Raw genomic sequence first — 27,163 nt, 5'->3', positions numbered from 1 at the left:
CGCAGCGATGGCAGACTCTAGGGGAGGGAGCGATGTTCTCTCCTACTGTTCCAGCGCCTCCGAAGGTATAAAGCTAGGTTTATGATCTCCGCCTTCTTGGCATTGTAGGTCTCTAACGAGCTGGCATTATGTTTATTCTCTGAAATTCAGTTCTTCCAATCTTTTGTTGTATTTTGGAGGGGAGAGAATCCCAGGTCAGCTCACCCTGCCATTTTGCTCCGCCCACTCTCCTGGCTTTCTTCCTACTTTTTTAGCTGCTCTTTGTCAATCTCTTTCATGGATTTTGATTCCTCTGTCTACCCTCTAAATGTTGTTTCTCAGGTGTTTTAGGTTCTGCTGAAATTAATGTTTCCTCTCCTTTCTGGATTAGACCATAGTTTGATTATTTTTAATAGCAATATATTTCCTCCATATTCCTTATTAAATACACACCCCAAACATTTAGGTGATACCTGCAATTGCCTTCAGCCTCTGTCTGAACATGGGTCCGTTTGATTTCCTGAAGGGGCCTGGACTCCAGAACTTCTGGCCTTCATTGGACAAGAATGTTTTTATCTAACAGATTAAAACAAAGGAAGTGCCTGGGCCTTATAGCTAAGTGTTTGTAGGCCCAACACAGCTTCCCTTCCAGCAAAGACAAAGGAGTACTCTGATCTCTTTGTTACATTCCTCAGTAAAGAGAGAACAGAAATAGAGGGCTGGATAGGAATACAAGGGCCAGGAAAAGCAAGGGCTTGTTGGCCATGTTAAGGATTTTGGCATTATACTAGGAAGATAAGAACCATGGAAAGATTTTAAGCAAGGAATTAACCTGGTCAGATTTCTGTTTTGAAAAGGTAACTCTGGCTGCAAATTGAAGAATAGATTGGAGAGGAACAAGAATTGATACAGGGAGACCAGTTAAGAGGCTTTAGATATTCTGAAGATAGAATTATCAGTTATGCTGCTGGATTGGTGAGACAGAGGGAGGTGTCAAAGATGGTACCTAGCTTTCTGGTTGGTATAATATAATGAATAGTCATGCCATTCACTAAGTTAGGAACCCTTGAAGAAGGATCAGGATTTGTGGGGTCTGGGGGAGGGATCATGAGTTCAATTTTGGACATGTTGAATTTGGAGTACTTCTGGTGCATTCCATGGAGATGTCAAGGAGGCAGTTGAATATGTGTATCTGGAGCTCAGAGAAGCCAGGGCTGAGATGATATATTTGGGAGTAATCATGTGGGTGGAAATTTAACCCATGCCATAGATGAAATTGCCTAAGGAGAGTGTATAAAGTGAGAGTATAGGGCCGAGGAACTATAGCAATTATGAACCAGATAAAGGGGGATGGCTGCAATGGAAACATGGGATTGGTCAGAGTTAGGCTAAGTAGGATGATGAGGAAGAGAATGAGTGTGTGGTATCGTAGAAGCCAAAGGAAGAGATTGTATAAAAAAGGAAGGAGTGGGTTCCAGTTCAAGATGGCAACCTAGGAGGATCCTGAACTCACCTCATCCCACAGACACACCAAATCTACAGCTAAATTTGGAACCGTTTTGCTGAAAATAACCTGAAAACTGGCTGAGCAGCTCCTACACTTTGGGTGAGGGAGAAAAAACATCAAAATAGTAGGAGAGGCTAAGATACAATCTTGCCATAAATCTTGCCCCCACCCCCAGTGTGGCTACCCGCAATCAGGAAGGAAGTAGGAACCCTGAGGTCCTCTCTGAGGGGTGAAGAGTTTGAACCCCACATCTAGTACCCCAGCTTTTAAGATTTGCACCTGGGAGACGAACCCCCAAAACATCCAGCTTTGAAAGCCAATGGGACTTGTGTCTACAAGACCCAAAAGGCTATAGAGAACTGAGAAGCAGTTGCTGAAGGGCTCACACACGTGGACTCACCCAACCCAGGGCCCAGCACAGAGGCAGTTAACTGAAAAGTGCCCAGACTTTCTGTGAAAGAGGCATATTTGCTTGTCCTAAAGCATTGGCCTGAGGGGCTGGCATCTAATTTAACACACGTCTAGGGTTCTACTGAAATACTCTAAAGACAGAGGCTGATGGGTGCCCTCTTGGTGCTCTCCCTCTGCCTTGCTTCAGGTTACTAGTGTCTCCCAGAAAGGAGCTTGGACACTCATCTGGCACCCCAGTTTTTGTGTCTGAAGCCCAGGGAACAGCTCTAGATAGCCTGGCTCTGGTAGCCAGAGAGGCTTATGGTTGCAGGTCCCACAGGACTGTAACAAAGGGGGAGAGTTCTTCATTGGCTACCACCTGGACACAGTGTGGAGGCAGCAGACTGAGGTACCCAGTCTTTCTGTGAAAGAAGCCTATTAGCTTGTCTTCATAGCTTCAGCCTGAGGGGCAGGTTTCTAGTTAAACATACATCTAAGGGCTGACTGTAATCCTCTCCAGAGACCTTGGAGGGCAGGTGCTATCTTCATGCTCTTCCTTTGCTGTGCTCCAGAACATGGAATTCTCCTGGAGGGGAGCTTGTACATGCATCTGGTACCTCAGTTTTTATGTCTGGTCTCCTGGTTTGTGTGGCTGCCATCCAAGGGATGCCCTTGATTGCCTGCCTCTGGTGGCCAGTGAGGCCTTGTGTGGCCATCGGACTGTAACTTCTGGAGAGACACTTGTTGTTTCATAGCCCCCAGGGCACAGTGCAGAGGCAGCAGACTGAAACACAACCCCAGTCTTTCTATGAAAGAGGCTTATTTGCTTGTCTTGGTGCTTTGACCTAAAAGGCAGACTTCTTGTTTGGTACGCATCTAGAGGCTTATTGAGGTGCTCTTTGTGGACAGAAATCATTGGGTGCCATATTCACACTCTAACCCTGCCTTGTTCTGGGTCATTGGAATCTCCTGGGTAGGAGCTTGTGCACTGGTTGGGTACCCTGATTTTTACAGCTGTCACCTAAGATTCCCCCTTGATCATCTGGCTCTGTGACCAGTGGAGCTTGCACTTGTGGGTCCTGTGGGACTGTTACAATGGAGAAACAGTTCTTAATGGGCTACCCCTCCGCCAGGGCACAGAGCAGAGACAACAGACTAAAATGCACCCTCAGTCTTTCAGAATAATCCAATGTTGTAAAGGAGGTGGGTTAATCACTTATAAGCTAGTATGAAGGTTAAAAGACCAAAGTAGTAAAGAGAACCTTAGCTGTAATAATTTGTTAATGGATGCACAGGATAAAAAGATGTAACTCGTGACATCAAAAACATAAAACATTGAGGGAGAGGAGTAAGAACGTAGACCTTAAGAATGCATTCAAACGTAAGTTGCTATCAACTTAAATAGATTGTTATAAATGTAAGTTATTTTATGTAAGCCTCATGGTAACTGCAAAGCAAAAACCTGTAGTAGATACACAAGAGATGATGAGAAAGACTCAAAGCATAGTACTGTAGAAAATCATCAAATCACAAAGGAAGAGAGCAAGAGAAGAAGAAAGGAACAGAGCAATTACAAACAGCCAGAAACCAATTAACAAAATGGCAGTAACACCATACTTATCAATATATACCTATATACCTATCAATAGCTATACCTACATACCTATCAATAATTTCAATATAAATGCATTAAATTTTCCGATCAAAAGACATAGAGTAGCCAAATAAAAAAACAAGAGCCCTCTGTATGCTCTATATGCCATGTATATGCTCTGTATGCCTACAGGAGACTCACTTCAGATGTAAAAGCACACATAGACTGAAATGAAGGGATGGAAAAAGATATTTCATGCAAATGGAAACCAAAATAAAGCTGGGGTAGCTACACTTATATCAGGCAAATGACCTTTAAGACAAAGACTGTAATAAGAGACAAGGTCATTATATAATGATAAAGGGGTCAATCCACCAAGAGGATATAAAATTTGTAAATATTTATGTACCCCAAACAGGAGCACCTAAATATGTAAAGCAAATATTAACATATCTAATACCCTACTTTAATACCCTACTTTCATCAATGGATAGATCATCCAGACAGAAAAATCAATAAGGAAACATTGGCCTTAAGTGGTACATTAGACCGGATTTACTTAACAGACATATGCAGAACATTCCATCCAAAAGCAACAGAATATGCATTTTTCTCAAGTGCACATAGGACATTCTCCAGGATAGATCATATGTTAGGCCACAAAACAAATCTTAATAAATTTAAGATGAATTACATCACATCAAGCATCTTTTCTGACCACAATGGTATGAAACTAGACATCAATTACAAGAAGAAAACTGAAAAATTCACAAATGTATGGAGATTAAACAACATGCTACTGTACAACCAAGGGTCAAAGAACATATCAAGAGGGAAATCAAAAAATCCCTTGAGACAAATGAAAATGGAAATACAACATAAAACTTACAGGATGCAGCAAAAGCAGTTCTAAGAGGGAAGTTTGTAGCAATAAATGCTACTTAAAGAAAAAGGAAAGATCTAAAATAAACAACCTAACTTTAAATCTCAAGGAACTGGAAGAAAAAAGAACAAACGAAGCCCAATGTTAGCTTAAGGAAGGAAATAGCAGAGATCAAAGCAGAAATAAATGAAATAGAGACTAACAAGACAATAGAAAATATCAGCGAAACTAAGAGCTGATTCTTTGAAAAGGTAAACAAGATTGACAAACCTTAAGCTAGACTCACTAAGAAAAAGAGAGGACTCAAATAAAATCAGAAATACAAGAGGAGACATTATAACTGATACCACAGAAGTACAAAGGATCATAAGTGATTACTATGAACAATTATATGCCAACAAATTGGACAACCTAGAAGAAAGGACTAAATTCCTCAAAACATACGAGCTACCAAGACTGACTCATGAAGAAATAGAAAATCTAAACAGACCAATTAGTAGAAAAGATTTGAATCAGTAATCAAAAACCTCCCAACAAACTGAAGTCCAAGACAAGACAGCTTCATTGTGAATTCTACCAAACATTCAAAGAAGAATTAATAGCAGTCGTTCTCAAATTCTTCCAAAAAATATAGGAGGAAGGAACATTTCTAAACACATTTTACAAGGCCAGCATTACCCTGATACCAAAACCAGACAAGGATGTCACAAGAAAAGAAAATTACACATCAAAATCCCTGGTGAGCAAAGATGCAATTCTCAACAAAGTATTTGCAAACCAAATTCAACATTACATTAAAAGGATCATAAACTATGATCAAGTGGGCTTTATGCCAGGGATACAGGGGTGGTTCAGCATCCACACATCAATCAATGTCATACACCCATTAACAAAATGAAGGATAAAAATCATATGATCATATCAATAGATGCAGAAAAAACATTTGATGAAATTCAACATCCATTCATGATGAAACACTCAACAAAATTAATATAGAGGGAACGTATGTCAACTTAATAAAGGCCATATATGGAAAGCCAACAGCTAACATCATACTCCTCAGGAAAAAGATAAAGATGCCTGCTCTTGCCACTTTTATTCAACATAATATTGGAAGTCTTAGCGAGAGCAGTTAGGCAAGAAAAAGAAAAGGCATCCAAATTGGAAAGGAAGAAGTAAAATTGTCACTGTTTGCAGATGATATGATATTAAATATGGAAAACCCTAGAAACTCCCCCCAAAACTATTAGAACTAATAAACATATTCAGTAAAGTTGCAGGATACAAAACCAATATACAATAATGTGTTGCACTTCTAATCACTAATAATGAACTATCAGAAAGAGAAATTAAGAAAATAATCCCATTCATAAATTCATCAAAAAGAATAAAATACCTAGACATAAATTTAACCAAGAGGGTTAAATACTTGTACAATGAAAACTACTAGACATTAATGAAAGAAATTGAAGAAGATACAAATAAATGGAAAGAAATTCGATGTTGATGAATTGGAATAATTACTATTATTAAAATGGCCATACTACCTAAAGCAATCTACAGATTCCATGCAATCCTTATCAAAATTTCAGTATCATTTTTCACAGAACTAGAACAGACAATCCTGAAATTTGTATGGAACCATAATAGGCCCCAAATAGCCAAAGCAACTTTGAGAAGAAGAACAAAGCTGGAGGCGTTATGCTTCCTGATTAAACTGTATTACAAAGCTATAGTAATCAAAATGGTACAGTATTGGCATAAAAACAGGCACATAGATCAGTAGAACAGAATAGAGGGCCCAGATTTAAACCCACGCATACGTGCTCAATTAATTTATGATAAAGGAGCCAAGAATATACAATGGTGACAGGACAATCTCTTCAATAAATGGTACTAGGAAAAATGGACAGCCATATGCGAAAGAATGAAACTGGGCCACTATCTTAAACCATACACAAAAATTAACTAATAGATGAAAGACTTGACAAAAGACCTGAAACCGTAAAACTCCTAGAAGAAAACATAAGTGGAAATCTCTTTGACATCAGTCTTGGCATTGGTTTTTTGGATTTGACACCAAAAGCAAAGGCAACAAAAGCAAAAATGAACAAGTGGGACTACGTCACTCTGAAAAGCTTTAGCACAGCAAATCAACAAAATGAAAAGGCAGCCTACCAAAAAATGAATCGTCTGTGCAAATATGATTCGAAAGTCACATATCTAATAAGGATTAATATCCAAAATGGATAAAGAACTCATACAATTCAATACCAAAAAATAATTTGATTAAAAGATGAGCAGAGGATCATTTTTCTAAAGAAGACAGTTTTCTAAAGAAGACGTACAGATGTCCAACAGATACGTGAAAAGATGCTCAACATCACTAATCATTAGGGAAATGCAAATCAAACCCACAATGAGATATTGCCTCCTATCTCTTAGAATGGCTATTATCAAAAAGACAAGAAATAACAAGCGTTGGTGAACTTTCAGTGAGAATGTAAGTAGGTGTAGTCACTATGGAAAATAGTATGGAGGTTCCTCATAAAATTAAAACTATAACTACTATTTGATCAGCAATTCCACTTCTTAATATCTCTCTGAAAGAAATGAAAACTCTAACTCAGAAAGATATATTGCACATCCATGTTCATTGCAGCATTATTCACAAGACATGAAAACAACCTGTGTCCATCAATGGACAAAAATGTGTGTGTATGTATATATTATGTAATGTGTGTATAATATATATATTGTGTAGTATTTTTCAGCCATAAGAAAGACATCTTGCCATTTGTGACAACAAGAATGGACCTTGAGGGCACTATGTTAAGTGAAATAAGTCAGACACAGAAAGAGAAATACTGTATAATGCTACTTATATGTGGAATCTAAAAAAAACCAAACCAAACAAACTCATAGATACAGAGAACAGATTATTGGTTGCCAGAGATAGTAGGCAAAATGGGTGAAGGTAGTCAAAAGTACAGACTTCCAGTTATAAAATAAGTAAGTCACGGAGATGTGATGTACAGCGTGGTGACCTAGTAATAATACTGCACTGTAAATTCAAAAGTTCCTAAGGAGTAAATCTTAAAAGTTCTTACAAAAGAAAAACGATTTATAACTATATGTGGTGATAGATGTTAACTAGACTTATTGTGCCAATCATTTAGCAATATATACAAAAATCTAATCATTAAGTTGTACACCTGAAACTAATATAATGTAACTTGTCAATTATATCTCAATTTAAAAAGGGAGGAGTAGTCTAAAGCATCAAATCACACTGATAAGTCAACTAAAATGAAGACTGAAAATGTCCATTGAATTTATGGATCTGAAGGATATGTCCCTTGAGTGCTGTTTTAGTGGAATTCTGAAACATGACTGGAATGGATTAAGTAGATGAAGAAATAAAATAGTGATTTTATCAACTCTCTTGAGAAGTTTGACTATGAAGAAAGGCAAGATATAGATTGCTAACTAGAGGGAGATGTGGTCTATGAATAGGTTTTATTTAAGATGGGAGCTGCTTTGATATGGAAAAGAAAGGAATCATTAATAATGTAAGCATGAGAGGGTAGGTCTAAACAAAAGGTGGAAAGGATTGGATTGGTTTTGGATGGGAGGAGGAACAGACACCTTTATTAACTCAGGAGGGCAGGAGGAAGCGATGGATGCTGATGTGGCTTGCTTGGCTTATTTGGCAATGGCAAACTGAAGTAATTCCCATCTGATGCCTTTCATGTTCTCTGGTAAGTAGGCATTGAGATCAGTTGAAGTACACAGATAGGAAGGTAAAGATTTGGAGAATTGAGGAGCGTGGGGAAAATCTGAAACAGCCATCGACAAGCCAGAAGAGCAAGTTAACAAGACAAACAGTAGGATTTCAGGTTTGTGTTCAGGGTCCATTTGTGGTTAATTAAAGTGAATTTAGGGGGTTACCAGTCCACCCATTTGTGGGCCTTTCTCTAGTAGCACGGGACTGTGTGGATGTAGGCATAGACAGTACATAAAGTTGGGTTCCTCCAGGGCTGATGTTTTGCCATATAGGTGACACCAAAAGAAGAGGGTTTAGGATATGGGCAAGAGTGGTGTTTAATGACAGTATAATCTCAACTGGATGAAGAGAAAGATGAAAAAAATAGAGGGATGATGGATTGTAGGAAAGTAATGGGGCAATGAACTGGAGATACCAATGGTCAAAAAATGGTGATGTTGGGAATATTAAGCAAGCTAGAAGAATAGAGGCCAATGATGACAAGCACTAGGATGTAATCTTGGGAGTGGGTGATCGAAGTGGACTAGAGATGTCTAGAAAGTGGAGAAGGGGACATGGTATCAGACAGGTCGTAATTCGTGAACACTGAAGTCTTCCAGAACAATGGCAGATTTAATATGGAGAAAGGTCCTTCCTGGAGCCAGGGTTCCAGATTAATTGAGACCAGGCGATTGATGGATGTCAGTGAAGAGTGGAAGAGTATGATGTAGTGGAAAGGCATGAGCTTCAGAGGAGAAGGACTTTTTTTTAAGAGGGCAAGTTGTAATGATTTGGAAGTGGTAAATGGGGAGCAAGGAGGAAAACAAGCCTACTTTCTAATCCTGAGGTATGTGGGGTGTCGGAGTATAAACAACCACTACTTGAGAGAGTTGCATGTTAGTGGTGTCTTTAGGAAATAACTAGGTTTCAATAAGGCAAGGAGATGGGAGATACTCTTAGAATAGATGTTAAAGATAAAGGATGGTTTTCACAGTTATTTCACATAAACTTTCCACTGAAGCTCACATTTTCTCGTTGTGATCTCCTGAACTGTCCTTCTGTTTTCTTATCTTTATCTCATCTCCAGCCCTCTCCCCTACTCCCTTTTAAATTAAAAACCTTACCATCGTTCAACATTTGATTCTTTGGAACAGGACAGGTATGTGATCTCCTCTGATTATATAAATGGGAAATTCTCTCTCTCTCTCCTCTGAATTAGGACTGTTGGCTGAAATAGAACTTACTGGCTATTTCATTTGTTCTCATTTTGTTTTGTTTGTACTTATTGTGTCTTCTTTCCTATTTGATTGTAGCTAAATGCCTTACACTCCATAAATATTTGTTAAATCAATGAGGAGAAAAATAAAACCTATTTGCTTTTAAAAAACTCTATTTTCAATAATTTCCCCATTCTTCTTCTTGTTGAAAATCCACCAATCAGGTAAGTCGTAGAAGGAATATGAGAAATAGGTTCTGTGTTACTTTTCTGCATTTGGATCTAAGCATCTTCGGGGCTCAGTTATCAAATTACAGTTAATAAAAAGAGTTTTGTTATGTGTTTATTTCACATGAGGATTCACATTTTAAAGATTTATTGTGACAATGAAATTGGTACTAACATATGAGATTTAAACATATTAACTAATTTAATTCTTATAACATGCTATGAGGCTCTTACTGTAACAATCTTCATTTCAAAGGTGAGTAAAGTAAGGTAGACAGCTAACTTACAAAGCAAATGACAGAACTGTGAATGGTAAAGCTTATAACTGAGCTTGGAACCAAGACGGTTTGATTCAGAGGCTGTGCTCATAAATAGTATAATGATATAATGATCAACTATATTGCTTGGTATGTGGCATTATCATAGTGTTATTTATAGCTCATGCTGATTATTCATCTAATAATGGTTTTATTTTCAGATTACCTTCAAGAAAGCAGAACTCAACAAGATGAACTTCCTCCAGAACCAGTTCCCCATAAGAAAAAAGAGAAACCAAAGGAAAAAAAGGATCAAACTTACGCTTGTCCAAAAGTTAGGAAAAAAAGCCTTATGTCATTTGATAGAACAGGTATGTGGTATCACTGACCCAACTTATTTAGAAGATACTACATTTTTTCAAATTATTCTGTGGTTTTGTGTGCTTATAATGGATGCTGATTTTAGAAGAAATAGTCTTACTGAATTTTGTGTTTGGTTGCTTAAAAATGTGTTAAAATGTTTTTCTATCTTTTTGAAAATCTAAAATATTAATAGATTAAAAAATTGACAGTGATGTCAGCATCAAGGTGGAGTGAATCATTCCCTTTGTCTCTCCTCTGTGTTACAACCAGTCTGACATCCAGTGATTTCTTGCACAGCACTAGAATGCCTGAGTGATCCATGCATCTATACATCTGAAGGTGGGTGGAATGGACCTCCGGGAGGCAGTAGAACTAGGGGATCAGCTCCTTCCCTTTCTCCTGCAGGTGGCAGACAAAACACGGATCCTCACACCAGTGTACAAGGCAGTGACCACAGGCTGCAAGGGCAAATACAGCACTCTTGACTTGGCCTCTACCCCCAGCCTCAGCAGTGATGGGTGACACACACATCCTGAGGCTTCAGAACACATAAAGGTGCCAGAGACCCAGCCCCCTCTTTCTCCCCTTGCAATGGTCTTGGTCTCTCCAGCAGTAGGGACAGCAACCAAAACAGCAGGACCAGGATGCCCTGACATGAGGTTTCATAAAGTACACCAGGGGACACCAGTGACCTGAGGCTGCATGGCCAGCACCAACACTTGTAGCTTAGCCCCTACTCCTTCTCCAGCAGTGGCAGGTGGCACCTGCAACCTGAGGCTTTAAGGAACCTCAGCAGAAGCTGAGACCTAGCCCCACCTGGTAGCACCCTGGACACCAGCTCTACCAGCAGTGGGGGCTGCATACAAGAACCCAGGCCCCTGACAGCAACAGTGACAACTGTGAACCTAGCACCCCTGGCAGTCATGCTGCCAGCATCCCCAGATAACCCTAGAGCAGCAGCACAGATGGTGCATGGGGCAGCAGCATGTGAGCCTGTGGAGAGCAAGTACGGAGGGGACCATGAGACCCGTGTGACCCTGGAAGCAGTAGAAATGCTCACAGCCTCGTGACCTCAGTGGCAACACCTGAAACTGCAGCAAGATCAAAAGGAGCAAGGCATCAGCAATATCAGAGGCACAAGTGGCACAAGAAGGGCACTGTAAACACTAGCAGAGGCAGTGGAGAGTGGAAAGTGCAGGCTCTCAAATACAAGCAGAAGCAGCTCAGAACCAAAGTAACCAAAGCCTTTCCCAAATAAGAAAGGTGGTTACTACAACAAATACACTGGCAGAGGATCAATTCATCAAACTCCACAAACAAGTTCAGTAACACAGCAGAACAGAAAGTGAATGACAGATCTCTAGAAACCAAACTTGAAGTCACAGAAGGTTACAGTCTGACTAACAGAGAATTCAAAATATTTACCATAAAGAAACTCAGTGAGTTACGAGAAAACTCAGAAAGACAGTTCAGTGAGCTCGGGAATGAAGTTAACTAACAGAAGGAATACTTCACCAAAGAGGCTGAAGCTCTTAACAAAAAAAATTCTAGATATGAAGAAAAAAATTAATGAGATAAAAAATAATGTAGAAAGCATAAAAAATAGAGCAGAACTTGTGGAGGAGAGAATCAGTGAGCTTGAACGTAGAAACCTAGAAATGCTTCAGGTGGAGAAGGAGAGAACTAAGATTTTTAAAAGATGAAGAAATTCTTTGAGAAATGTCTGACTTAATTAGGAAAAGTAACATAAAGATTATAGATATTCCAGAGGGAGAAGAGATGGAGGAAGGAGCAGAGAGATTATTCAAAGAAGTAACAGCTGAGAACTTCCCTAACCTGGGGAGGGTACTGGACATGCAAGTACATGAAGCTAATAGAACTCCTAATTACACCACTGCAAAAAGACCTTCTCTAAGGCGTATAATTTTAAAACTGTCAAAATTCAATGACAGAGGAAAAATATCAAGGGCAGCAAGAGAGAAGAAAATAAGCTACGAAGAAACTTCTATCAGGCTTCTAGCAGATTTCTCAGCAGAAACCTTACAGGATAGAAGAGGGTGGAATGATATATTCAAAATACTGAAAGATAGAAACTATTATACAAGAATACTCTATCTGGTGAAATTATCCTTCAGATATGATGGAGAAATAAAAGCTTTCCCAGACAGACAAAAGCTGAGGAGGTTTGTCACCACTGGACCTGCCTTACAAAACATGATGAAGGGAGCCCTCCTACCTGAAACAAAAAGGCAAAGGTTTACAGAGCTTTGAGCAAGGAGATAAATAGACAAAATCAGAAAATTGCAGCTCTCTATAAGAATAAGTTATCAAACAATTATAAAATAAAGGCTGAAGGGAAAGAAAGCATCAAAAATAACTATAAACGCTTTGATTTGATCAGAAACTCAAAACACAAAAAAGAATACTTTGTGACAATAAAACCATAGGGGGGAAAAGAAAAGGGATGGAACCTGCATAGAATAATGGAGATAACAGGCTATCAGAAAATGGACTATCTCATCTATAAGATCTTTTATACAAACCTCATGGTAACCTCCAAAAATAAAAAAATCAGAGCAGTCACAAATCATAAATAAAGAGAAAATTGAGAAAACCATCACAGAAAACCACCAAGCCAAAATGGCACACAGAAATGCAAGGGAAAAGAAACCTTGGAAATATAGAACAACTGGAAAACAAGCGATAAAATGGCATCATTAAGTCCTCATGTATCAATAGTCACTCTAAATGTAAATGGATTGAATTCTTCAATCAAAAGACATGGACTGGCTGGATGGATTAAAAAACAAGACCCAACACTATGCTGCCTCCAGGAAACACCTCTCAGCTCTGAAGACAAACATAGACTCAGAGTGAAGGGATGGAAGATGATACTCCAGGCAAAAATAGCAAGCAAGAGAGAGCAGGTGTGGCCACACTTACATCAAATGAAGCAGACTTCAAGATAAAAAAGTCAATGAGAGACAAAGGTGGCCATTACATGATAAAAGGGTATGCCACCGAAAAGATGTAACACTTATTAATATATATGCACTTAACACAGGAGTACCAAAGTATATAAAGCAGCTATTAACAGACTTAAAGGGAGAAATCGATAGCAACACAATAATAGTAGGGGGCCTTTACACCCCACTATGTCAATGGATAGATCATCCAGAGAGAAAGTCAACAAGAAAACAGTGACTTTAAATGAAACACTAGACTAGATGGACTTAACAGATACATATAGAACTTTCCATCCAAAAGCAGCAGAATATACATTCTTCTTAAGTGCACATGCAGCGTTCTCAAAGATAGACCATATGTTGGGAGACAAGACAAACCTCAGTAAATTTGAGAAAACTGAAATCATATCAAGCATCTTTTCTGACCACACTACTATGAAACTAGAAATCAGCTGCAAGAAGAAAGCTGGGAAAGTCACACACATGTGGAGACTAAACAACATGCTACTGAACAACTATTGAATCAATGGAGAAATCAAAGGAGAACTAAAAGAATACCTGGAGGCAAGTGAAAATGAAAATACAACTTACCAACTCTTATGGGATGCAGCAAAAGCAGTATTAAGAGGCAAATTTATAGCAATACAGGCCTACTTGAAGAAACAAGAAAAATCTCAAATAAACAGGCTTACCCTATATCTAAAGAAGTAGAAAAAGAAGAACAGACAAAGCCCAAAGTCAGTAGAAGGAAGGAAATAATAAAAATCAGAGCAGAAAGGAACGAAATAGAGACTAAAAAAACAATAGAAAGGATCAATGAAACTAAGAGCTGGTTCTTTGAGAAGATAAACAAAATTGACAATTCCTTAGCCAGATTCACTAAGAAAAAAGAGAGAGAAGACTCAAATGCATGAAATCAGAAATGAAAGAGGAGAAATTACAATGGATACCACAGAAATACAAAGGATTATAAGAGAATACCATGAAAAGCTATACACCAACAAACTGGATAACCTAGAAGAAACGGATAAACTCTTAGAATCATACAACTTCTCAAAACTGAATCAAGAGGAAATAGAAAATTTGAATAGAACAATCACAAGCAGAGAGATTGATAAAGTAATCAAAAACCTCTGAAAAAAATAAAAGTCCAGGACCAGACAGCTTCTCTGGTGAATTCTACCATACATTCAAAGAAGATTTAATTCCTATCCTCCTCAAACTATTCCAAAAAGTCAGAGGATGGGATGCTTCCTAACTCATTTTATGAGGCCAACATTACCCTGGTACCAAAACCAGACATGGACAACACAAAAAAGGAAAATTACAGGCCGGTATCACTGGTGAACATAGTTTCAAAAATCCTCGATAAAATATTAGCAAATCCAATACAACAATATATTAAAAGAAAGTACCCCACAATCAAGTGGGTTTTATTCCAAGGATGTGAGGATGGTTCAACATCTGTAAATCAATCACTGTGATACACCACATTAACAAAATGAAGAATAAAAATCATGTTATCACCAAATGCAGAGAAAGCATTTGATAAGAGCCAACATCCATTTATGATTAAAATTCTGAATAAAATGGGTTTAGAAGGAAACCCAACATAATAAAAACCTCAACATAATAAAGGCCATATATGACAAACCCACAGACAACACCATACTCAATGGAGAGAAACTGAAGCCATTCCTCTGAGAACAGGAACAAGACAAGGATGCCCACTCTGACAACTCTTATTCAACATAGTACTGGAGGTTTTGGCCAGAGCAGTTAGGAAAGAAAAAGAAATGAAAGGGATCCGAGGGACCAGACTGGTGGTGCAGTGGGTAAGTTCACACATTCCACTTCAGCAGCAGCCTGGGGTTCCCCAGTTCAGATCTTGGGTGCAGACCTACGTGCAGCTTGTCAAGCCATCCTGTGGCAGGCATCCCACATACAAAGTAGAGGAAGATGGGCATGGATGTTAGCTCAGGGCCAGTCTTCCTCAGCAAAAAATGAGAAGGATTGGTGGCAGATGTTAGTTCAGGGCTAATCTTTCTCTCAAAAAAAAAGAAAAGAAAAGAAAAGAAAAAAACGGATCCAAATTGGAAAGGAAGAAGTGAAACTCTCACTATTTGTAGATGACATGATTCTATAAGTAGAAAACCCTGAAGAGCACACCGAAAAACTGTTAGAAATAATCAACAAATACAGTAATGTTGCAGTATACAAAATCAACATACAAAGATCAGTTGCATTTCTATACACTAATAACAAAGTAGCAGAAAGAGAAGTCAAGAATACAATCCCATTTACAATCACAACAAAAAGAATAAAATACCTAGGAATAAATTTAACCAAGGAGCTGAAAGACCCATACACTGAATACTATAAGACATTGTTGAAGGAAATTGAAGAAGACATAAAGAAATTGAAAGATATTCCATGCTCATGAATTGGAAGAATAAACATAGTTAAAATGTCCATATTACTACCTAAGGCAATCAACAGATTCAGTGCAATCCCAATCAGAATCCCAATGATATTCTTCATGGAAATAGAACAAAGAATCCCAAAATTTATATGGAACAACAAAAGACCCTAAATAGCCAAAACAGTCCTGAGAAAAATGAATAAAGTTGGGGGTATCACGTTGCCTGAATTAAAATTATACTACACAGCTGATGTAGTCAAAACAGCATGGTACTGTCAGAAAAACAGACACACAGATCAATGGAACAGAACTGAAAGCCCAGAAACAAACCCACACATCTATGGACAGCTAATCTTTGACAACGGAGCCAAGAACATACAATGGAGAAAGGAAAGTCTCTTCAATAAAGGATGTTGGGAAAAGTGGACCATTGTCTTACACAATACACAAAACTTAACGCAAAATAGATTAAAGACTTGAAGGTAAGACCTGAAGCTATAAAACTCTTAGAAGAAAATATAGGCAGTACACTCTTTGATATCAGTCTTAGCAGCATCTTTTGAATACCATCTCTTCTCAGGCAAGGGAAACAAAAGAAAAAATAAATGACACTACATCAGATTAAAAAGCTTCTGCAAAGCAAAGGAAACCATGAACAAAATGAAAAGACAACCTACCCCTGGAAGAAAATATTTGTAAATCATATATCTGACAAGGGGTTAATTTCCAAAATATGTAAAGAACTCATACAAGTCAACGACAAAAGACCAACCTGATCAAAAAATGGGCAGAGGATATGAACAGGAATTTTTCCAAAGAAGATTTACAGATGTCCTACAGACACATGAAAAGATGTTCAACATCACTAATTATTAGGGAAATGCAAACCACAAGTACAATGAGATATCACCTCACACCCTTCAAGATGGCTGTAATTAATAAGACAAGAAATAATGAGCGTTGGAGAGGATGTGGAGAAAAGGGAACCCTTATACGTTGCTGGTGGGAATGCAAACTGGAGCAGCCAGTATGGAAAACAGTATGGAGATTTCTCAAAAAACTGAAAATAGGAATACCATATGATCAGGCTATTCCACTACTGGGTATTTATTCAAAGAATGTGAAATCAACAATTCAAAAAGATTTATGCACCCCTATGTTCAATGCAGCATTACTCACAATAGCCAACATATGGGATCAACCCATGTGCCCATGAACGGATGAATGAATAAAGAAGATGTGGTATATATATACCATGGTATATATATACTAAATCATAAAAAAGACAGGATTGTGCCATTTGGAACAACATGGATGGAGCTTGAGGGTATTATGCTAAGGGAAATAAGTCATATGGAGAAAGACAAATACCATATGATTTCACTCATGTGGAAGATAAACAAATACATAAACAGGGAGAACAGATTAGTGGTTCCCAGAGGTAAAGGGGGTGGGAGGAGGGCGATAGGGGTAAAGGGGCACATGTGTATGGTCACAGATAAAAAGTAGACTACTGCTGGTGAACTCAGTGCACTCTATGCAGAAACTGGAATATAATGTACACCTGAATTTTATACAATGTTAAAAGCCAATATGACCTCAATAAAATAGAAAAAAAAGAAAAAATTGACAGAGACTATTAAGAACAATCTCTGGGGCCGGCTCCGTGGCTGGGTGCTTAAGTTCACACGCTCTGCTTCGGTGGCCCAGGGTTTTGCCGGTTCAGATCCTGGGTGCAGACAGCAGACATGGCACCGTTTGTCAATCCATGCTGAGGTGGCATCCCACATGCCACAACTAGAAGGACCCACAGCTAAAAATACACAACTATGTACCAGGGGGCTTTGGGAGAAAAAGGAAAAATAAAATCTTTAAAAAAAATCTCTGAATGTTATGGTTATAGAAGTATAAAAAATATAAGGTTGTATGGTTTTTTCTTTGTCCTTTTAGTAAAACTTTGTGGTATCATTATACCATAGAGTTTAAATCCCCATATAAATAATTCATTTAACCAGATTTTCCTCCACTAGCGTTTTCCAGTTTGTACTTTCTCTATACCTGTACTTTCTCTGTACCTGAAATTCTTAATTGTATTACTATTTTAAGTTTTATAGGAAAAAGGAAGCTTTTCCATTTTTCACTGAAATGCCATGGTCCAGGGCAGATATATCATAAAGCTATTGAAGCTTAAACTTCAGGACCTCTCACTTACTGGGGCTTCATTTTTTAAAAACGAAGATCCTCAAAATTATAAATGCCTCAGTTGGCACAAAACCTGCATGGATGGGATGGTGTTCACCTTCTTATCTAATTCCCTCCCCTGGAGTTTGGGCAGGACCTGTGACTGCTGCTAAACAACAGAACATGGTGAAGGTGATGGACTGTCACTTCTGTGATTCTATTACATTATGTAAGACTCCATCTTGCTAGCAAACTCATTCTAGACTCTCTCGTCTGCTGGCTTTGAAGAAGCAAGCTGCTACGACTTCTACAGTCAACAAGCTGAAGTAGAGCCTTTCCCAGTTGAGCTTCCAAATGAGAATCCAACCCTGGCCAACGTCTTGATTGCAGCCTTTGTGACTCTACTAGAGGGCCCAGTTAAGCCATATACAGACCCCCGCCCACAGAAATGTGTGTTGTTTTAACTACTAAGTTTGTGATGAATTCAGAAAACTAATACAATGGATCTCATTGCACAAATACAATCACTGTGGCTGTGCATTAAGAATTCTTAGTAATTTGGCACATTGTTCTTTAGTGTTTTGAAACTGATATCAGTGTAAGAAAGAGTAACAATTTAGGCTTAATGGCTGCTAGATAAATAAAAACAATCTAATCCTTTAATGGTTAAATTTCTTCAATTTGTTTCCCTCATTTAGCTTCTATAAACCCACGCAGACGTAGACTGGTAACCACTTAAGTATTTAGGCTTTTTAAAAAGATTTTTTAAAAAATTATGAAAATTTAAAATATAAAAAGTAAAGAAGTCATTTAACAGATATCAATGTACTCACTACCTGGATTTAACAGAAATTAATATTTTATTATTTTTTTTATAGGAAGTTGTAGTAGGCAAAATTCTAAAATATTCTCCAATAGTCCCACCCCCTGTTGTACACACCTTGTATAATCCCCTCCCCTTGAGTGCAGGCAGAACCTGTGAATATGATGGAAAATCTTTCCTATGACTATGTCATTTTATTTGACATTGTTGAGAAGTAACTAAGTTGACTTTGAGTTAATCAAAAGGGAGATTATCCTGGGCAAGCCTGCCTTAATTAGATGAGCCTTTAACAGAAACCAGAAACAGTAGCAGGTGCCATCCTGCTGACTTTGGAGGGGGCAAACTGCCATGGTGTGGAGAGGACCACATGGCAAGGACATGAAAGTAGACTTTAGTAGCCGAGAAGATCACCTGGCCAACAATTAGCAAGAAAATGGGAACCTCAGTCATGTAGCCACAAGGAAATGAATTCTGCCAACAAACTAGGGGAACTTGGAGGCAGTTCTTTGTCCAAACAAGCTTCAGTGAGGGCCTACTCAGCCAACATCTTGATTTCAGCCCTGTGAGACCTTGAGTAGAGGACTCAGCTAAAACTTGCTAGACTCCTGACTCATGGAACTTGTGAGATAATAAATTTGTGTGGTCTTACACCAGGTTTTTGGTAATTTGTTACATAGGGATAGAAAACTAATGCCAAAGTAAAATGGTACAGATCCAGCTAAAGCCACTCCCACCTTTTCCTTTCCCAGTTCTCTTGTCCCAGTTACAATTAGAGTCAGCTACAACTATATTGAAATTGGTGACTATCTTTTCCATTGATGATTTTATATGTTTTCTACATTTGTATGTATTCATTGTGGTTGTTTAAAAATTTGTCCGCTTCTTCTTTGACACTCCTTCTTCAAAAGGTGGAGTCTTATTCCTCTCCCTTTAAGCGAAGGACAGACTTAGTGACCCACTCTAGCAAATATTAATAATATTGTGTGTAAGCTCCTGCTGTCTCTTTTGACTCACTCTCTGGGGGAAGCCAGCTGTCATGTGAGACACCTAAGCAGCCCTATAGAGAGGTCTATGTATTGAAAAACTGAAGCCTCCTTTTGATAACCATGTGAGGGAGCTATCTCGGAAAGTGATCCTTCAGCCCCGGTCCACGTCTTCAGATGACTGCCACCCTGGCCAGCATTTTGACTGCAACCTCATGGGAAACTCTGAACCAGAACCGCCGAGCTAAGCTCCATCTGAATTCCTGACCCATAGAAACTGTGAAATAGTAAATATTTATTGTTTAAGGACAATTAGTTACACATAGATAGATAATTAATACATCCATAAAATAAATGGCATTATTTTGTGTATGCAGAAGCTCACACACAACATTTATATTCTCCAACTTTTAATTTTTTGCCAGTCTGATGGGTGAGAATGGCTTTTTCATTGTCATTTTAATTTGCAATTCCCTGATTACTAGTGAGGTTGAACATCTTTTCATATGTTTACTGGCTGTTTTCCTTTTCCATAAATTTTTTGCTCATCTTTCTATCAAAATGTTTATTTCTTATTGATTGGGAAGAATTCTTTAAATATTTGGTATATTAATCCCTAGACTCTCATATAGGTTATAAACATTTTCTCCCAGTTTGTTAATTCTATTTTAACTTTGTTTATGGTGGCTTTTCTTCTGTATAAATTGCTAAGTTTGAAGAAGTCAAATTTATTATTGTTTTCCTTTTAACATGCTTTGATTGTTTTTCGGAGGCCTTTTGCTCCCTCAGGTTTATAAACATATTCTCCCATATTTTCTTCTAATACTTCCATAATTTTCTTTTCCACTTTACTTCTCTAATCTATCTATAATTTATGCTTCATATCACTGCATATTTTTCTAAATGGCTAACCACTTTCCCATTATGATTTAATGAACAGTTGATCATTCCTCTGTTGATTTGAAATACCAGCTTTTTCACTTATTAGATTGTCTTTTAAAATGGTCTATCTCTAGACTCCAATCTGTTTTACTGATCTGTTTTTCTTTTCCTATGCCAACTCTGTGCTACTTTGATTTCCATAGGTATATGTTTTTCTCTCTGAGTCTGTAATGTTTATCCTCTTGTCTAGACGTACACAGTTTGTGCCATCCCCTAGTATTAATGTTTTTAGTACCTCCCTTTCTCTCTTTTATACCTAATGTTAACTAGCTTTCTTTTCAATTGAGTATTTTTAATTTATTTCCATGTTTAAGCAACTGACATGGCCCAGACTAGGGTAGGAGAAGTGAAGTGCCTAGGATATGAAATTTAAAGAGGAACTTATTCTTAAGGTCATGCAGTGCCTTATCCTAGTCCTGACACTGTTTTATACAATAGCTCGTCTCATTTAATCCTTAGCAAAGAAGTTGTGTTCATCAGCTGGTGTTTGTGATTTCTGGAGAACCAGAAATCTTGAACAACTTTGTAGCATTGTTGGTTTTGCCAGCATCGTTTTTGGCATGCTTCTCCTCCCATGATTTATTTTATCAAGAAAAGAAGTTTTAGGGCTAAGAGGACAACCTGTAAAGCATGGTGAATAAACACCCAGAAAAGAGAATGTTTCAAGGAGAGAATTATCAGCTGCTAAGAAAGATAAGGTCTGAAAGGTGTCTGTTGGATGGGTATCCTTAGGAAGCTATTTCCATCTGACACAGTAGTCCCTTCTGTTCTGATCCTACTGGCTCTGCTCCAGCTTAGACCTTTATTTAGAAAAGCCTTCTAACTGGCTCCTGTTCCAGTGTCTTCTCTTGCTAACTACCTGTGTTATTGCAGAATTAGGTCTTTTGTGATAGCTTTCTTAAATGGAAAAATATTATTCCTTCTTTCCAGCTTCTGTTAAAATTGAATTTAAACTATATTTTCTCCTCCAATTATAGTCTTTGTGTAAACTTTAAGAATAAGTTACCATTTAAATGTTTTTTTATGTATAAATATTTGAAATATTATACATTATCCTTAAGTAATGCCTATATTCACACCTTTATTGGATCATTTTTTTCTTAATGTTCTAAACCAGAACCAAAGGATGGTGATGTGATAAGACATATTATTAGGCTAAGAGAAAAGTTGGGTTGGCAAACGATATTACCACAGAACAATTGGGAATACGGAAGTCCCCAAACTGCAGTTAAGAAGATTATTCTAAAGGTAGTATTCTATTTTATTCAGTTTTATAATATAAAAATTAATATTTGAAACTGTATCAATCTTTATTTCATTCATTTCAGATATCACATGAAAATTAGCCCTTATCACATTATTATTATATTGATATCAAATTCATTGTTTCATGGCAAATGCTTATAAAAAGTGTTTGACATAATTTCATTTCGCTTATTTAAAGAATAGAGAACAGATAAGACATTTGTCTGAACTTTGAATCTGCTCTTACGTTCCTGTTTATCAGTTTTTTGTGATTTTTAAAAGAAATCCTAATGTACTTTTGTAACATTCTATCCTTCTCACTCTCTTGCTCCTTGGTGCCTAATTTTCTGTCTCATCACCTCTATATTTCCATATCCTTTTCATTTTCTCCTTACTCATTAGCCTCTTCAGAGAAATTTTATCTTGTTCCTGGTCACATGACCAGAGGGTACAAGCTGTGAGGTGTGACCTCGTCCCCAGGCAAGCAGTGTCAGCATCACCTTGGAACTTACTAGAAATACATATTCTCATCTCCACCCCAGACCTTCTGAGTCAGGGCCTCTGGGTGGAGCCCAGCAACCTGTATTTTATTGAGCTCTCCAGGTGATTCTGATGAATAATTGAGAACCATTGCTCTAGACCACAGGTCAACAAACTTTTTCTGAAAAGGACCAGATAATAAATATTTTAGGCTTTGCAGGCTATGTGATCTTTGTTGCAATTACTCAGTTCTGTCATTGTAGTGCAAAAACAGCAATAGAAAATACATTAACAACTGGATGTGACTGTGATCCAATAAAGCTTTACAAAAATGGGCCCCTGCTCTTGGCCACAGTGTGAAGATCTGTGCTCTAGACGGTTACCATGAGGATAAACGGTCTCTTGATCATTGTTCAGAGGCAGCATTAATGTGAAGGAGAGTATATACATAACGGTATCAGATTCGCTTAGCTTTCAATCTCTATTTATACGCTCACTGTTTTATTTTGGACAAGTTCTTAACCTCTCTGAGGTTTAGTTTCTTTGACCTTGAAATGGAGATAATAGTACTTACCTTAGAGAGCTGTGAAATTAAATGAGATAATGCACATATAGAATTGACCCTGGCAGATACTGGGCATGGTAGTTAAAAAAAACAACCATAGCTGTACATGAACTTAGTATACTTGGACTCTCTAATAAGGTATGTCTCATATTTGTATGTGAGGAAAGGATTGATAATATGAAAAAACACTTGTTTTTAATTGAAAAAGAATAATTTAATTGGAACATATTCCTATGCTTCTATAATTGGATTATTTAATTACATATATGATCCATTTAGAGTAACTGTGTCTACATTAAGTTTCTAGTTATCTCAACTTTTTGGAAGCATAATTTAAAACAAAAATGCCTCAAGTGGCCAAATAACTATAACATGCCCATGTACTAAAGAAGTTATCACTCAGAGCTTATTTATTCCATTTTATTTGCAGCTTTTAAACTTGTTTTTTAAAGTTTCTAGGTACACATTATATCAGGAGTCAAAATAGGAAAGTGAAACGGCTGAGACAATTGGGAGGAAACAATAACAGTCTTCAGGGAAGACAAAAATTTAAAGAAGAGTAAAACTGGATCCAAAATTTAAAATTACAGTGATTAGGAACTGTTTAGTTACTCAGTTCAATAGCTTCTGGAAGTGTCACTGAATTATAATAAATAATACTAAATGCTTTCTTATAATAAAATTTCATTATCCAGAAGAGACTAAATTAAACTTTCTTATAGAGTTTTCATCAATAAAAGTTAAAAGTTTCAAAGCTAAAAGAACTAAATTTCACTTAAAAAATTTTCTTAATGTGAAATGGCTGATTTCTCAGTAATGCCCGGTAAATAAGGAAGAGGCATTATAGTATATTGCAGTAGCTCAGAGAATGAGTTTAAAGTCGGACTTGTGTTGAGATCCCTACTGTGCCTCTTCCTGACTTTTCTCAAATTACCTCATTTCTCAAGATATTGATTTCTGCATCTTTTTAATGGGATTAAAAGGATCAAAATTTAAACTCTTACGGTTGTAAAGACAATGTTTGTGAAACACTTATTACTTATAAATATTTATTACTTAACAAATATTAGCTATTGTTATTATAGTACTAAACCACCATCATTATCAAAATAAACGGTAAATTTAATATGCTCGAAAGGCTTCTGGTGTTGGCAGACAGATTTACTAGAAGTACAGCATGTATGTAAAAGGCATGTCATCAAGTTCTTTGGATTAATAATCAGGCATTAGGAAGCATATAGATCAATTTATGTTTTATCACATTATATATAAGAATGAAAATTAAATAAATTTTCATAAGATTGATCTTGTTGAACTTTGACTAGACACAATTTGATGTTAGCTTTCTTCAGTGGTATTATTTTTAACTAATATTAAAATTGTTTCAATTTACTGAGTAATCTATTAAGCCATTTTACTACTAAATTTGGTCAAATTAATTAAAAACGTTTTTGAACCTCAGGAACCTGTGGAAGATGATGGAGAATTTGTATATTGCCTTCCTCAGAAAAATCCTGAAGTCCTTTATAATCCATATGATCTTCAGGTGGTCTCTGCCCACAGAGCACGACACTGCAAAGAGTTTTGGATTATTACTGCTTCATTTGTCTCAAAGGTAATATACAATGGATGTTTTCAGCTTTCAGAGTCATCATGGAAAAATATTACCCAATTTAGAATTTAACTGGGTAAATTTATCTTTGTGTGTTTTAGACAAACCTGGTCACTTGAGGAACAGTTTATGTTTAAGAGCTTTCTTGGGAGAAAGTTATTTAATGTGACTTTTTTTTTCTGTAGAGATTTAGGTTTAAGGATTCAATTTTAAGAATTTTTTTTACCTCTCAAATACTTTATTAATATTTAGTGTAATTTTTTTGAGAAATGGAAAACAGGCATTTGCTAGCATAGTAGAAACTGTAATAATAAGAGTTTTCTCAGATTTATCAGAAACTTCATTGGCAGATGTAGAAAACGCCCTTTTATACTCTTAATAGCAATTTGACACTTATCGCAAGTTATAATTACATAGTTACGTGTTTTGATCATTTGTTTAATGTCTGTCTACCTTCCTCTGCCCTCCCAGCCTCCCAGCTAAACTCTAAGTATGCGTGGGCAGGACCTCATCTGAATGAAGTATGTGCAGATATGGAAATATTTCTAATATGCATTAGCAACTGAAAATGGAAGGAACAACTTCTGTATAAACAAAAATATGCACATAAATACATATGTGCTGATATAGGCATACTTTTATTTATGGAATAAATTTAAGAAAATCGTAATATTTGGATGGGGGAGAGGGACCTTTGAGAAGAGAGAATTCATGGTGAAGGGCCTGTGGTTTTTGAATGTCAAAATGGGGTGTCTGGGGTAGTGGGATTATTAGCCGCTTTGGAACTACTACACTGCTGTAGTTAAATTTCAGTTCCTAAATATTACTTTTATGGAAAACGTGAAAATTATGAGGCTCATAAAATGAATAGCTATTTGTGAAAAGTATCTCAGGGTGAGGAAGAAGTTTCTCTTATCCACTTTCTATTAGAGCACGAGAAAGAACGTTCAAAAATGGCAAGTATAGAAGCAGTGTGTGAAGGGAAATCAAGTTTGGGTGTAGGTGAAGTGGTGGAGGTCAGATAGGGAAAAAGCTTAATTATAAAGGCAAGTAGTTATGAGCCAAATACAGGCTTTCTTAATTTCTTGAAAATAGCACATATTTTTTTAAAGAAATAAAGTCATGTTTTTGTGCTTCATATTTGCAGGTTATTAACATAGATGGTGAAGAAGAAATAGAACTTGTACCTACTTTGGAATGGCTATTAGAAAGAAGATATTACTATTTATTACAGCAATTCAAGATATTTTCTAATTTTCGGTGAGATGAATGAAAATAAAACCAATTATTTGTAATATGATCCTGTTGAAATAGTAATTGCCTGGATGACATCTGAGTTCCACTACAGTAATGCCATATTTATGGGGAAATATAGAGGAAAAGGAGTATTCCATAAAAATTTTTTAGATAAAAGAAGTTTACCCATTTAGTATTAAAAATCTTAATTTTAATCTTTTTGGATAAATATTGTAAGAAAAAGATATTTTATAGTCAAGCAAACTTAAATTGACTATAATGACTTTAATTTACCTTTTGTTTTTCATGCATTTATTCATTAAATTAATATTTATTGAAGTATGCTAAGAACCAGGCATTATTCTAGATGCTGGGGATACTGTACTGAACAAACCACACAAGTGTCCTGCTCTTAAAGAACTTAGATTATAGTGGGTGAGAGACGATAACAAAATACATAAATATGTGAAATGTCAGGTAGAGATGAAATGTTATGAAGGAAAATGAAACAGAGAATTAGGGAGCTGGGGCAGCTCGTTGATTCAAGTTCATCATTTAAAGTTATCTGGTTCTAAGTTACATTACATTACATCAGATCAGGATTCCTGAGCTTTGGTTCTTCACAAAGAAGTCGAAGACGGGTTTTTTTTTACTGTTTGTATCTAGTTCCATAAATTTTGTTTCCTCTCTAATGTCTGTCTTTTCTTGTGGTCTGCTGCTATCTTCTGGGGACTAGGAAAAGAGATAAATAATATTTTAAATTATTACATTTATTATGGTAAACAGTTGAAATGACTACGAACCTAGGGAACTTTTCTGTAAGAGAAGTGAATGGATCTTTTGGCAGAGAAGTTATTCACTTACTGAACAAATCGTTACTGTGTACCTCTTCTGTTCCACTGTTATGGGCACTGGAAATACAACTGTGTAAAAGATATACAGGGTCTCTGTTCCTGTAGAACTTATATTCTAATGGAGAGAGATAGATAAGAAGTAAATAAGATAATTTCAGATAGTGAAAGGGCCAGAGAGATAATAAAACAGAGATGTGTATGTGTGTTGCCACTTTAGTTAGGATGCCAGAGATGTGGTATTTAAGCAGAGACCTAAATGATGAAAAGGACACATCAATGTAGAGTCTTGAGAGAAAATAATTCTAGGTAGAGAATATAGCAAGTTCAAAAATTTTTGAGGCAGGAACAAGTTTTGTGTCTATTAAGGTAGAAATGGTGTGACTGAAGAATTGAGGAGGTTGGTAGGAAATAAAGCTGGTTCTGTTATTGTCTGGAACCCAAGTCACATGCAGTGTAGATCAAGAATACATATATTTGCATCTCTATAAATTAGGCTGTAGCAGTGACACTAGATGTTTTTGATTTGGGATCATCAGCTTATGATATTATCCAAAATATTATTTTCTATATTTATTTAAACTCTGTCAGTGTTGGACTTTCACTGTTATCCTTGCCTTGTAATAAATCCTCAGGGTTGCTTCTGCTCTAAATAATTTGCATTGATTAAAATT

General features: G+C 36.9%; 1 protein-coding gene across 1 annotated transcript in view; it reads left to right on the top strand.

Annotated features, from left to right (window-relative positions):
- Nucleotides 1-27,163, top strand: part of DNAH14 (dynein axonemal heavy chain 14) — a 390,346-nt gene that overhangs the window by 12,367 nt on the left and 350,816 nt on the right. The window contains exons 3-6 of the mRNA XM_046678097.1: nt 10,040-10,191; nt 21,618-21,748; nt 24,253-24,405; nt 25,550-25,662. Coding sequence (XP_046534053.1) covers nt 10,040-10,191; nt 21,618-21,748; nt 24,253-24,405; nt 25,550-25,662 — 549 coding nt within the window. The remainder of the gene's footprint in view (nt 1-10,039; nt 10,192-21,617; nt 21,749-24,252; nt 24,406-25,549; nt 25,663-27,163) is intronic.

Source organism: Equus quagga, chromosome 12 (genome assembly GCF_021613505.1).
Source record: "Equus quagga isolate Etosha38 chromosome 12, UCLA_HA_Equagga_1.0, whole genome shotgun sequence".
Lineage (NCBI taxonomy): Eukaryota > Metazoa > Chordata > Mammalia > Perissodactyla > Equidae > Equus > Equus quagga.
The sequence above is the reverse complement of the archived record's forward strand: the minus strand, read 5'-3'. Positions and strand labels throughout refer to the sequence as shown.